Source organism: Mastacembelus armatus, unplaced genomic scaffold, assembly GCF_900324485.2.
Source record: "Mastacembelus armatus unplaced genomic scaffold, fMasArm1.2, whole genome shotgun sequence".
NCBI lineage: Eukaryota > Metazoa > Chordata > Actinopteri > Synbranchiformes > Mastacembelidae > Mastacembelus > Mastacembelus armatus.
The window spans coordinates 280,442-294,024 of NW_022872883.1; the positions used below are offsets into that span (position 1 = coordinate 280,442).

Sequence of the window (13,583 nt, forward strand, 5' to 3'; positions counted from 1 at the left end):
AACACACTGCTAACATTATGCTAACGCCTTCTGTGTAGAGACATGGACATTGTGGACTAAATCTGTTGCCAAAACACAAACTGGTGGGCTCTAGTCCTGCTGGAGTTTTACTTCTTTGACATCAGGTGGTTGTGCAGCAGACACCAGCCCTGCTGTTGGTGTGGGACACAATGACTGAGAGAGCACTGGGAGACGGGTTATTACTGGATCCCAACTGGGACAAAATCGTCACAGCTCGGGGCTGTCGAGATACAGGATTTGAGGTCAGAAGAAACAGATGAACCCAGAACAATGTTGATGTTACAGTCCACATTTAATGAAGCATAAAAAGGTGAAGCACCAGTATTGGCATAAACAGACACATATACACACACGGGATCGATAACAGTCATTGAAGTTGCATATTTGATCATTTAGAGTCAAACTGGTGGATCAGTGGAGCTTAAACCGTAGGAGTCAGGCTTTTGGTTTTTGGCTAACAGTCACACTGGAGTAAAAATGTTTCAACACCAGAAAACCAAAAAAATCTCCAAATATGAAAATATGGCTGGAAATGAGCGCTTTAAAGCCTTGCAGGAGCCATTTCTCTCAGCAGCATGTGGACTCTGGGCCAGTCTGGGTACTATAAATCTAAAGAGCCTCCATCAACTAATTTTATTGCAGCTGCTACCACATTTGATATGCTAGCTGTTAGCATGTAGCATAAGCTACCTACAAAGTGTTTGAAGCTTATTCATTTTATAACAACTAATAAAACATTGAGTGTGCTAGCATGTATGCTAAGCTAGGCTAGGTTCGTCCTGGCGTTCTGTATTTCTGCACCGGAGAAACATCCACAGGAAACATTCAGTTTCACCTGACTGGACAGAGAACAGGTGGGTTTTGTTGCTTAAACCGACTCTGGTCCTGGTTCACAAATCCAAATCAACCAATATTTCCATAGTGTTTCAGTAACTTTACCTCAGGTCGAAGCAGGTTTGATCAGGCACCAACACACTCACACAAACACATGGAAAAACCTGTGAAATCTCCCTGTATCTCCAAAAAACATTCAGCTGCTTTTCTAACATTATCTGGTGATTATTAGTCTGAATAACTGATTTATAAAAAGTTATAAACTGGCAACCATGGTGGAAGTGTTAAGACACATCAGCTCAGGACCGGCGGTCAGTCAGTTAGTACCATGCGTGGTATCTAATACGTACCAAGCAAATATATTAAGATTTAAATAGCATTCATCCAAAAACAGAACAATTTAACTAATATGAAGAGAAGCATTTACAAACGTTTGGTGTGCCGTGTGTGCACTACAGCGAAGTTCGTGTGATAATAAATATAAAACAAGGCGACATACATGAGCAGGGTTCTACCGTCACTCAAAGAGTGAGGTATAAAGAGATTACTGCAGAGATCCATCAGAAACCCTCAAACAACAGGAGCATCTCAACAACCTTCTGGACAACTTTCTAAAGAACCATCATTACGAAATGTTTTAAGAACATTTGAGGAACCCTCTGAAGAACTTTCCAAACTACTCTGAAGAACATAACTAAAACTCATTTCTCCCAGAGACCAGTCCAACAGGAACACTGAAGGCCTCAGTGTGCTTTGCCAAGTTCTTCCTGACAGTCCCACTGTGATTTGGTTGGCTGAAAATAAGTGGGGCTCAAACACAATTATCCGTCCCACCTCAATCTGACATTGATTGTTTCACTCCCAGCACAGACAACTAACCACGAGCATTTCATCTCCGGGTTTCAGAAACTTGGATAGGGTCTTACCCTGGATTTGAGAAACTTGGACACGACTCCTCAAGTACTTATAGAAAACCAGGTTCCTGTGATCCAGGTTTCTGAACATTGAAATGAAAAAAGATGAGAGGCCCAGATACAGAAACAGGCCTCTCATGTTCTGTGTACACATCATGTCCAGGATATGAGCAAACCCAGGACACTAATGTGGATGTTAACGGACTCGGTGGGTCGATGATGTTTTCATGTGGTTTTACTGATGCATGTTGGTTTGGGGTTTGAAGAGAAACTGAATCAAGGGGAAGACCAGAGCTAATGAACAATCAGTTTCAACCTCAAGACCAGGTAAGAACTAGTATTAATTGTGTGTTAGTGATGCATCCTACCAATCATATCCAGAATTACTCAAATTACCACAAATACATTTCAAAATTGCACAAACACATCAGAGGTTGCTTGATTATTCCAGTATGGCTACAAAGAGCTGCATGAGCAGATCAGAGAGGCAGTGGAGGCCTTTCTTCCCATCTTAGCATCAAAACACTAAGAAGCATACTGAGGCCTTGACTGCTCCTTCAGGCTTTGCTAATAGCCAGGTGGACATTGGCTGAGGCACTTGACAAAGCCCAGGGAACAAGGCCAGTTTTATTGGCAAAATCTGGATCTGACTTCTTTTCTAACAGCAGCCTCTGAAAAAGCTAATTATGCTGTGATTGCAGTGAATGCACAGGGCTGGAAGAAGCCGCTTGACTGGCTGCTTGTAAGAACAGGAGCTTGTGCAGAGATCTATGGACATAACCAGGACTTAGAAATGTAGTGAATCGTAACTCATTAGAAAAGTGTGTTAAAAATGTGAAAGCATCTTTAGGTGATAATTAACTGTTTGAAAATGGGGACTGATGAGTTTGTGTTATATAGTTGTGTATAAATTGTGTTAAAAGAGGGACAGCTGGTTTGGATTTGTAGCTCAGTCCCACAGCACTGTCCGTTTGTCCATTAGCTTTAGTCCAGGCACAATAGAAGTGCATAGGCAAGGCATCCCAAACGATCGGACTATGGTCCTGTTTGGCTGCCGGGTGGGGCCTCTCCTTCAGCCGGGTCACACGGTGGTCATGAGTTTGAGCGAACCTGACCTGAACCTCAGGATCTTCTTCTTCAGGTTGTGAGAGGCCTTAATCTTCACAAATGGTTTAGCCTGAGCTGGAGTCATCTCCTGTCCCACTGCCCTGGCCCCAGGTGCCCCTAACTGGCTCCACCCTCTGTCCACCCCACCTGCTACACCTCCCCCGCTCTCCTCAGTATCACTTGTGGTGGTGCTCTCTTCCACGTACTCTTCCTCGCTGGACTCACTGTCTCCGAAACAGTTGGTGGTGTAGTTGGATCTCTCGTCCTCACTGGTGTCCACGATGGTGGAGTGAAAGAGCGACGCACACTCGGCCGAATACTCCGAGTCACTTCCTTCAGTGTAAGGGGAGAAGCTGTTCACCTGTCCACCTGAGGGGAGGTACCCGTTGGCTGCAGAATGGCTCAGCAGCTCTCTTCTTCGCCGCCGCTGAGAGCGCCTGAAGGCCTCAACGTACGGGACCTCCATAATTGCACGTAACCGCCGGTAATCATTTCGTTTGTGTTTTGGTTTAGCAACAACCATGACCTGGTCACGTCCATGGTGATGATGATGATGGTGATGACGATGGTGGTTACCACAGTGATGGTGATGGCTTCCATGGTGATGCCTGGATGCACCTGACCTGGCACTGCTTAGTGTTGATGGTCTGTCCAAGACTCGATCTTCTGGGATTGATGCAGGAACACGTTTGATTCTCGAGGAGGACCCCCCCGGTGCACCGCCAGCCACTCTCTTAGAGGCTTTAGTGTGGGTGGAGCTGCCATCATCCAGGAGATGGGACTTTTTGGAACTGCATCTGTGATGTAATTTTTCCCCTCTTCTCTCTGATGTGGACTCGTTGCGTCCAGAGACCTTTGTGCTCTTGATGGTCTTGCTGCCACCCTTGCGCAGTTTGATGTTTTGCTGCTGGGTGGAGATGTACTTCTCATTAACCAGGTGACTCCCTCCTCCTTCTTCCTGACTCTGGAAGGAAGTCCCTAGACTGGTGAGCTCCAGCACTGACCTATCACCTGTTCCAGTCTGGCCAGGTGGGAGAGGCTTAGGGCTGATCTTAGGAGTTGCTAACTGTGTTTTGACAATGGGAGGTGACTTGTGGAGCTTGGTTTCTTTGGGGGTGGAGTTAGCTCTGGGACTCCCCAGCTCATTCAAGTCTTTAGGCAGAGTCACTGCGGACACCGCCGAGGGAGGAAGAAGCCCTTTGCTTTTGTTTTTGGGCAGACTGTTGCTGCTTGTATAAAAGACAGAGCATCCATTTTGGATGCCATTACTACGAGGACAGGTGTTCTGCTTTTGTGCCAGGTCACCGTTGTCGGTCTTGAAGCCAGCTGGCTTACTGTCAACACCACCAACAGAAAGTCCATTTTGGGTGTCCTGCTCCTCACATGTAGTTTCCATGGACCACTGCATGTGAGGAGACAAGTTGGCAGGAGCATCTGTTGATGCTCCCCCAGTTGGACAAGAGGGTTTGAGTTCTGACCCCCTCAGAGTCCCTACACCAGACCCAGAGCCCGGACCGGATACCGGCTTCACACAGAGACTGGCCTGCCTCATGATGCTCTTTGATGGGTCAGTGCTGATGCTTGTCCTGGGCCTGCTGGTCCTGATGGGCAGGGCTCTCCTCTGCACCAGACTGTAGATGTAGCTGTCCAGTCGCTTATGGGAAAGAGTCTGGGAGGAGGACGTGGCCGGCCAGGAAGAGCTCTGTGATACAGTGGGAGCTGAAACAGAAGCAAGGAGAAGGGATGTTTCTGTTTTTAGACCTTCGACTCCAGCTTCAATGCTTTTCAGAAGGCCTTCATCTCTGCCGTGACCTCCGTGACCCAAAATCTGCAGGAAGACGGGGCTCTGGACGGCCACAGCGTGCAGCGGGCTCGGGTACCGGTACATGTCGCTGCCATTTCGGGCCACCAGGTCACAGTGGTACTTTGCCTGGGAGTCACAAGAGGCCACTGAGGAGACGGCATCCAGGGTGGGTGGATGAGGAGCTGATAGTGAGCGACGGACCGTACCAGAAGAAGTCGAGTCATCACAAAGTCCTCCAATCAAACCATCACACTCCAAACAGCTGGCCAGCTCATCTGGAGGGACAAAAAGAAAGAATCTGAGTAACAGAGTGAGACACAGCTGTAGATTGAGGATATTCACAGTTGTTATGAGTCTTTAGATGGGGGTGCAGGGCTGTAATAAACCAGACTGCTAAACACGTCAGTTTCAGACAGAAACAGTCTAAATGAAGCCAAGTTTATTTCACTGTTGCTGTGTTTCCTAATATCAACAGCTGACAGGAGGTGAACTTGGACAGAGCTGTTTCCGCCCATGCATTCCTGCTCCAAGACTCTGCTGAAGGCTGGAATGAGCCCGTGAGTTGAGCTGGAGCTGGAGAGTGCAGGCATTAGTAAGTGGAAAATTCTTTTCTGTGGAGACAGCGTGCTGCGCTATATTAACCCTGCGTGTCCACTGAGAACCCGATCAAACACACAGGAGGTTTGGGCCAGGAAGCAAACAAAACAAAGCCTGTCACAATAAGAGAAAACCCAACTAATACAGACCAGAACAAAGACTGTGTCAGAGTCTGTACGGGAACGTAAACCTCTGTATCATTTATTCTGGGCCACAGAAACCTGACTCTGCGAATGTGACAGGAAGCAGTTAAGTCCAGAGCCGCAGCAGGCCAAGACAAGCTAACAAGGCTCACAGCTAACTCAGAACTAGCACGGGTAAGCTAACAGTGATCCAACATCAGCAAACAAATGAGACCAGCAGCTGCAGCCTTCAGCTGTCAGGTTTCACATCCGTTCCCTGAAACCACCGAACCGTGTTTGTCTGTCTGCTCATTTACATGATCCATTGCCCACAACTACACAGGAAAACCCGTTCTGAAGGATCTCGCAGACACTATGTTAACACGGGTTCCACGGTTCTCCTAGGTACTAACATCTGTGGATTATTTCAGCAGCAACATTTTTCTGAGTGAACAAAGTTGAAGCATCTCTGAGCAGGTTTTCTGACTTCAGGGCCTCGCATCCCCACTTCTGTCTCGGAACCACACAAACACTTTGTTCGGGTTGGAGGAAGATTCTGCTTCTGAACATGTTGAGTCTCAGGTCACAGCAGACGTTTTATTAACACTGACACTCTATTCTCATTATTATGCAGAATTTGACTCTTCTATTGTGTTTCTGGTGAGTTTTAACATCTGTCCACAACCTATAAATGAAAAACAGCCTCCTGGCAAACTATGAAAGTTCATTGTCCCTGCTGAAAACCCAATAAATAAATAAATGGAACCGGGCCACGTGAACAGCTGCCAGTGTCTAATCAGAAGCATGAAGCAGCTTCATGAAGCTGCACTCAGCACTGTGTGGGGAGACCTGATGTTGAGGTGGGAAACAGACGCCTTTCATACTCACTATCAACATTTTTGTCACTTGCCAAATATGTTAATTACAATCATTTCCTCATTGTGTTGATAGAAGACATAAGCTGCGCTACGTTTCCTTTCAAGCGTTTCAGCTGTTGGAAGAAACAGGAGACCGAGCTGCTGCGAAGCGTGTGATGATGCATTTAGTCACTGTACAAATATGATGCGATCAGGTTCATGTGTCTTCATTGCTCAGAGTGGTTTGGGTGTGTTCACACTTCTGATCAGATAATCCAGCAGATATTTCAGTGCCCACTATGAGCAGAACCTCCCTCAGCCAGAAACCCTGCAGCCACTGTTGGTTCCTTTAGCAGAGACGCGAAGCTGTCGGACTCCTGCTCGAGCAGCTTGAAGGTCAAATCCTGTGTGTGTTTCTATAGCAGAACCACCAAAGAGCAGAAACACATGGAGTCTGGTCTCAGCGCCGCTCTCCCAACAACCTAAAGCAAGTTTTGGATTTACACACATTCACTGTTGCAGCTGGAGGGAGCGGTTCTGTACCTGTACACTGGACAGTGTCCGCCACCGAGCAGAAACACTCACTGAAGACCGAGTTGGAGGAGTTGGAGAGGGAGCCGGACGCCCCGTCACTCAGCTCGTAGAAACCTGGGAGAGAGGAGTCGACACGTTGTCAGCAGCACATTCAGACTGCAAAGACAAATATTGATCAGGCAATATGACAAAAGTATTTCATATTGATTTGAGGGCTGTAAACACTGAGTATGTTGCCATCAAGAAAATGAGCTGTGAGATACAAGGTGACCTGCTTTTTTATTTTGCCTCCTCCAACAGCAGCAGAACTGACAGTGATCAGCTGCTGTTTGCAGTGAACCCATGGGTGCACAGACAACCGTCCCTGGATCACTGTGACACTGAGGGAAACTTAAAAACAGCAGGATTCTGAATGAAGTTCTGCAGCCTCCGTTTCCTCTGAGTGGATTTATGGAGGTTTATTGTGGAGGGACACCAGAGATAATGAGACACTCAGGAAATGGACGTCACACTGAGTCACATCAACATGTGTTTCATGTCTGTGTTCACGTTCACTGAGCTAAGGTCTAGACCAGGGACCGGTTTTCACTCAAACTTCTCTGTCGGTTTCACAGGCTTTTTTTTAGAGACCCGCTCTCTGCAACAAACAGGACGAGCACAGTCACTAAAATGACAAACTCTTCCTTTGTCCGGTGCAAATAAAGTTTTTTCTGGTACCTGAGCTGGGGCGGCTGTCGGGCTCTGGCTGGTCATGTGACGCCTCAGTGTCCAGTCGCAGGTCGCAGATCTGTCGGTCCAGCTCCTGCAGCTGACTGATGAGTCCAGCGTCCCTCCTCCTCAGACAGTTCTGATAAACACACAGAAACGTTACATGCTTAATTTTGTTACTGATGATAAAAAAAAAACCAAGAGAGATGATTGAAAACTAATAAAAAACTAAACGAAGGCAGATTTTCTAACGAATCAAAGCTGTGAACAAACAATTTGAAGCTTTAAAGCTGCAGAACAGACAGAGTTGCTGATGTTTAGTGAAAGAAACGTGAGAAAAACCCAAAGCAGATGAAAGTGAGACTGAAAGAGATCCAGGATCTTGTGCAGCCTTACATGTGTCTGGAGGTGTGGATGTTAGAAAACACTGAGACTACAGAAGAAACTGCAGGAGATGAAAATCCACAGGCCCCTTCACACCGTCTGGTTCAACTGTGTCTTTACTTTATGCCTGGTGCTTTAGGGCGCTGGACGAGAACAGAGTGGACGCACTGAGCAGTGAGAACAAACTGACTCATGGACACACTGCAGCTTATTTCAGGACAACACACCCAGTCAGAGTCAGACCCCCCCCTCCTGGGATGGAAAACATGCGGGGTATGCAGCGCTGCTCGTGGGTCATGTGCTGCATTCCTGCGACACAGAGCACAGACACACTGCAGCTCCTCAGCAGATACAGGCTGTACCTCCATTCACACTGCATCAGTAAATTACAGAAGTACTGAAGCCCTTCACCTGCAAAACATCCCACACGGAGAAAGTGACGATTATTTATGATTTAGCCTTTTTCTGTTTTTGTGGTCGGACTGAAACAGAGAGAACCTGTATGGCGGCGACCCGCCGCACATGGATAGTTTTTAGTCTCAGGACAAAAGAGCAAGGCTCCGTTCACACCGCCACCTCCCGCCTGTGTGAGCACGGCAGCAGCTGCTCTCTGGTATGAGCAGCATGTTCCAACACGAACCCAAGCTCGTCCAGCTTGTCAATGTCAATCACGCAGTCGACAGCCAGCGTCAGGCCCCGCCCAACCACGCCACAGCTGCCCCAGCAGGAAGTGATGTCACAAACGTACATCACTTTTGGTTGTGTACTGACCAGGCTGACCTGTGACCTGGCTGTGCAGACGTCATAGAGTCCTGGTCATCAGCAACTGACCTCTGACCTCTGACTCACCTGCTGCTCAACACAACAAAAGAAACTTACTAAAAAGGAGATGGTGACAGTTGTAACCATGGTAACTGAACACAACAGAGATGGAGACGGCTGTAACCACGGTAACTGAACACAACAGAGATGGAGACGGCTGTAACCATGGTAACTGCACTGATAGAGAGGACTAGTAAAGCTGCCGGAGAAACGAGAGAATAAAATGAAAAGTAGTTGATAAAAAGGATAAAGTAATATTTTGATCCGACTCAGAGACAACATTACACTGAGCTGGATCTTTCTCGCCATCTCTGTCCGAGATCTGTTTCCTGTTTGGACACACTCACAGATCAGGGCTGGATTTCACATGGACCAACAGAAACTGCTCTCATCACTAGCACCCCACAGGCTGCGATCTCACCATGGACTTTTCAGGCAACATTCGTTGAAGGGAAATGTCCCTAATTGCTAAACTTCAAAATAAAACTGCTGAATGGAAACACTTACCCCCCCCCCAATCAAAAATCAGATTTAAACTGAAGGAAATTTTACCCATTTGACCTTAAATGGTTGAACAAGGAGTCCAGCACAGCCCAGTACCGGGACCAGAGCCAGTCTCCTGTGTTTCCTGTGCTGTGAGTGAGCTCAGACTCAGCTGCTCCGACACCGAGCTGAAAGTCGAGCTGCAGAGTTTCCAGCAGCTCGCAGGAATCTCCATTTGTTCCTGCTTACCGAGGGGGGAGGGGTGCTAATCTGCTCCAGATTCAGGTTCTGAGCTGCAGCTGCAGGACAGACACAGAACCTCAAACTAGGTCCAACTCGAAGAGTCAGAGAGAGCAGATTTGAAGTCAAGCCTGCAGAAGGCAGAGGAGCTGCAGGAAGTTGAAGCAGCATCAGAAACCAGGAGATGTCTGAGAAGAGCAGGACCTGATCAGAAACTCGATCAGGTCCACATGTGGCAACACCTGAACATTGAAGACAGACAATTACGTTCTTTTCCAACCTGCTGGACCAACCCAGGAACGAGTCCAGTCTGTGTGTGAGCGAGGCCTCGCCCTGAGGTGTCAGGGTGTGTTTGGCTTTTTCTGCCTAACACACCCTGAATCCTCCCTCAGCCTCCACTGGACTTTTAGCTCACAGGGGGGTCTGGGGTTTATTCCTGCAGCTTCTTCTTCATCCTTCTCCTACACCCTTACAGTCCACTGGAAAGACCAGTCCTGACAGGAGCCTGCAGGCTACACCAGTTCAGGACACAGCAGAACCACAGTGGATGTCACACACGGAACCAGAGCGAGTCTGAAACACCGGAACGTCTCTTTAAACAACAGGCAGCTGGTGGTTCCTGGCTCCTGTGCTGATTCTTTCCTCTGCTGGTTTTCAACAGAGCCACAGAACCAGACAACTAGAACTGGAGATATTTTGGCAGTTTTTCAATAACTATCATCAAAATAGTTTGGGATTTATTTTCTGTTGAATACGAATAGATTGGTTTATTGTTTCAAAGCTTGGTTTCACTTTATTCATTACCACTTTACTTTACTTCTTCCAACACACACACGCTTTGTTTTCTGCGACTGATGAACCTGGTTCTGGGGGGAAGGGGGCGGAAAAGACGGCGCCGGTCTGAGGCCACAGCTCGGGGCGAGACCAGCAGGGACGCCCGACCCGTTCAGTTAGACGGGGAACAAACCAGCCAGTGTTTCTCCAGCTCTTTAACTCAAAGCAGCTGTTTGGATTTCACCCCCCCACAGTAAACCAGTGTGAGCCCTCGTCCATCACTTCATCTGGACTTTTATTATCTCACCGTAAACCAAGTGGAAAATCATCCTCTGATTGATTAGTGTCATTACAATTATACAATTAGAATCATGAAAATATGAAAAAAGCCTCTCACTGATGAGATGAGGTTCTGGGTCTTTTCTTTTTTTACACCTTTATTTTCTAATGGCACCAGCTTCATTAGCTTCATTCCTTCAGATCAGAAAGATTGAACTGCTGCATTCACACATTTCACTGCAGATTAAAAGAATATTTGCAGTTTTAATCTTAGAAACATCACAGACTGAAAACGACAGAATGTCTGCTGACTGGTTAGTTTCAGTCTGAGTTTAAATTCTGTCGACTGATGTGACTCAACACATACTTCATCCAGGAACTGTTAAAGATGTTGAAAACGGTCTGAGCTGCTGTTCAGAAAACTGTTTGTTTTTTAGACCAGTGTCCAGTCACTTTTGACACCAGAATAAAAACGAGCTGAGACCTTCTGTCCAAAGTCCTTCATAGATCAACAGTAGATTAATCAGCAAATATTATGTTTATCAATTAGTCATTTAAACCCCTTTGTAAGCACCATGTAAAGTTTTTTGTGTTTTTCTTCACGAAGTCTGAAAATATGAAAACCACTTTGAATATTACGAACCTGATATTTGATCAATGAATGAATAGTAAAATTAATCAATAATTAATAATCCTGAGAAGCAGCTCTAAAGCAGTCTTTACTAGAAACCTCCTGGTCCCTGACATCCAGACTTTCAGCTCTCTGACCCTGCAGGTCTCTGTTGGACCGCAGACACTGAATCTACATTAGAAACACAAGCGGACCCCGCCGTCACCCGTGACCTTTGACCTCACACCTGAGTCGTTCCATGCAGACTGAGGTCAGAGAGGTCAGGGGTCAGGAGGCAGACAGGTCACGACCTACCAGCTGTTTCCGGAGCAGCAGGATGTTCTCCTCCAGCAGCTTCTCCTCGGAGCTCAGCTGAGCCTCCCTCCGCCGATCCTCCTCTGCCTCCTCCCGGAGTTCCAGCGCGGCCCGGACCAGCATCTCCTGCCGCTGCCGCAGGTACTCCAGCTCCCCGAGCCCGCACACGGTGGCCTCCAGCCGCTCCCGGACCGAACGCAGCCGCTCCGCCGCATCCACATCCACAACTCTGTCCCGGCTGCAACGGGCGTCAGCGTCCCGCCTGGAGAGGCCGGACAGCAGCATGTCCTCCGCCAGACTCTCCGGTGGGACCTCCGGGTCTCTGCAGTCAGGGTCCGGACGATCTGTGGGATCTCAGCTGCATTGTGCGGACAGAACTCTCTGCTGCAGACTTGATCAGCTGAGAGCGACCACCTGGTTAAGTTAACCCCGGTAACTTAATCGGGTTAAACGGACCCGGCCACAAAGTGAACCCAGATCGTCAGACCGATCTCCAAGCAGCTCCCAATATCAACCGGTGGTCTCGCGGTGCCCCTACAGACCAACGGGAGAGACTAATCCGCCAAACGGTCAACGGGTCCGTTCATGTAACTGTGCAGGTAAATCCCAGCATGCCCCGGAGCAGCAGCGGTGAATAGAGCCGAGAGAAAGACGCCGAGAACCGGACTGAGATGGGACCTACTGCCGCTCCTCCCGAAGACCCGAGCAGACTGACCGAGCTCAGCAGAGAACCCCGAAGGCCCCGCCCCCTCCACGCTGTCTCACGAACCGTCTTCGTCACGTCAGCAACGACGGAAACACACACTTCCTGTTTAGACCTTCAAAATAAAATGCATCGATGAACACGAAACGTACAAGTACAGAATCCGGAACGACACAAACAAACAGAAGAAGCGACGACTTAAATGTAACAAAGAAAACAACTGGTGAACCGTAAACCTCAGTTATTAAGTGAAAGACGTTTTTGGTTCAGATACAAGAGTCCTGTTTGATTTTCACTGTCCACAGAATAAAGGCTGAGTGTTTTTCTTAGTGTTTAATGTTGTAGGTTCATTGGTTTGTCTCCATCACACTGTCCTTTACTCCACTTTATCTTTTCGTGCTTTTGGTCACATTAGATTTGTTTGGTTGGTTCTCATTTGAGATTTAACTATCTTCACTATCTGATGCCCCTGTGGATTTTTTTTATACAAAAATAAATGATTTGTCTATTGAAGCTCAACTTTACGGCTTAGAAACTGGATTCAACAAATCCAGTTGAAGATTCCATCACAACACCGGTCTTTTATTTTGGAGGGTACATTAACTCGACTTCCGGTCTGGTTGCATTAAATTGTGGGGATTTTTCAACAGTTTGTCTCGATGTAAATTCTTCTCAGATCACATCAGACCTTTTCTTATTTCTGTTATTGGACTTCATAGTCTATTGAGATTGATCATAAATTGATCATATGTATGTTAAATGATTTATACACTGAAGAATCCCCAAGGTCAGAAGGGGAAACAGACTAAGATCCTGTGGGACCACGCAGGTACAGACTGACAAACTGGTCCAAGTGCTGGTCTTGGCAATGGTGGACAAATAGAAAAAGAGCCAGAAAAGATGTGGAAGTTGATGTTTTTATGTTTATATAAAACTATTGATTATTTCAGTGACTTTGTGAAGCAGCTACCCACCTCCCTGTCTGAGTCTTTACCTGAATAAGTAGCAAGTTTACTGGTTCATATAAACCCCAAACTGGTCCTCACTAAGACTTGAGTACAGGGACACACATACAGGTTCTGGTCAGTTTTTCACCTTTTGGAAACAAACTGGTCTAAGAGACCTAGCCCTTTAGAGACATGCGAGAGCGGTGAGTCACAGTGATAGAGCAGAGTCCAGGTCAAAAACACCAAAGCTGAGTCCAGACAGAGCCCAAATCAAATTCCACGAGACACACAAGTCTGAATCAGATTCTGATGAAAACTCACAAAAAGTCCAAACCTGAGTCAAACATTCAGAGTCAAATCTCACACGAGTCAGAGACAAGTCCAAGACACTAGAAAACTTGTCTCCAGAGACAGGTCTGAGTTCAGGCTGCTGTAGAAGTGAGCCTGAGAGGAAACCTGCAGGAGACAGAGCCAAGTCTTGACTAAAAGAAAAACCTTTGGACTGTGACGTGAACTGTTGAACTCAGA

At 47.1% G+C, this 13,583-nt stretch overlaps 1 protein-coding gene across 1 annotated transcript; it reads right to left on the bottom strand.

The window, feature by feature from the left end:
• Positions 1 to 290: 290 nt before the first annotated feature.
• dact1 (dishevelled-binding antagonist of beta-catenin 1) lies at positions 291 to 12,098 on the bottom strand. Its single transcript, XM_026308423.1, has 4 exons — positions 11,406 to 12,098; positions 7,508 to 7,637; positions 6,800 to 6,904; positions 291 to 4,955 (listed from the first exon to the last, which is right to left on the bottom strand). The coding sequence occupies exons 1-4, from the start codon at positions 11,688 to 11,690 to the stop codon at positions 2,851 to 2,853; spliced, it is 2,625 nt and encodes an 874-aa protein (XP_026164208.1). The 5' UTR covers positions 11,691 to 12,098; the 3' UTR covers positions 291 to 2,850.
• Between the last annotated feature and the right edge of the window lie 1,485 nt (positions 12,099 to 13,583).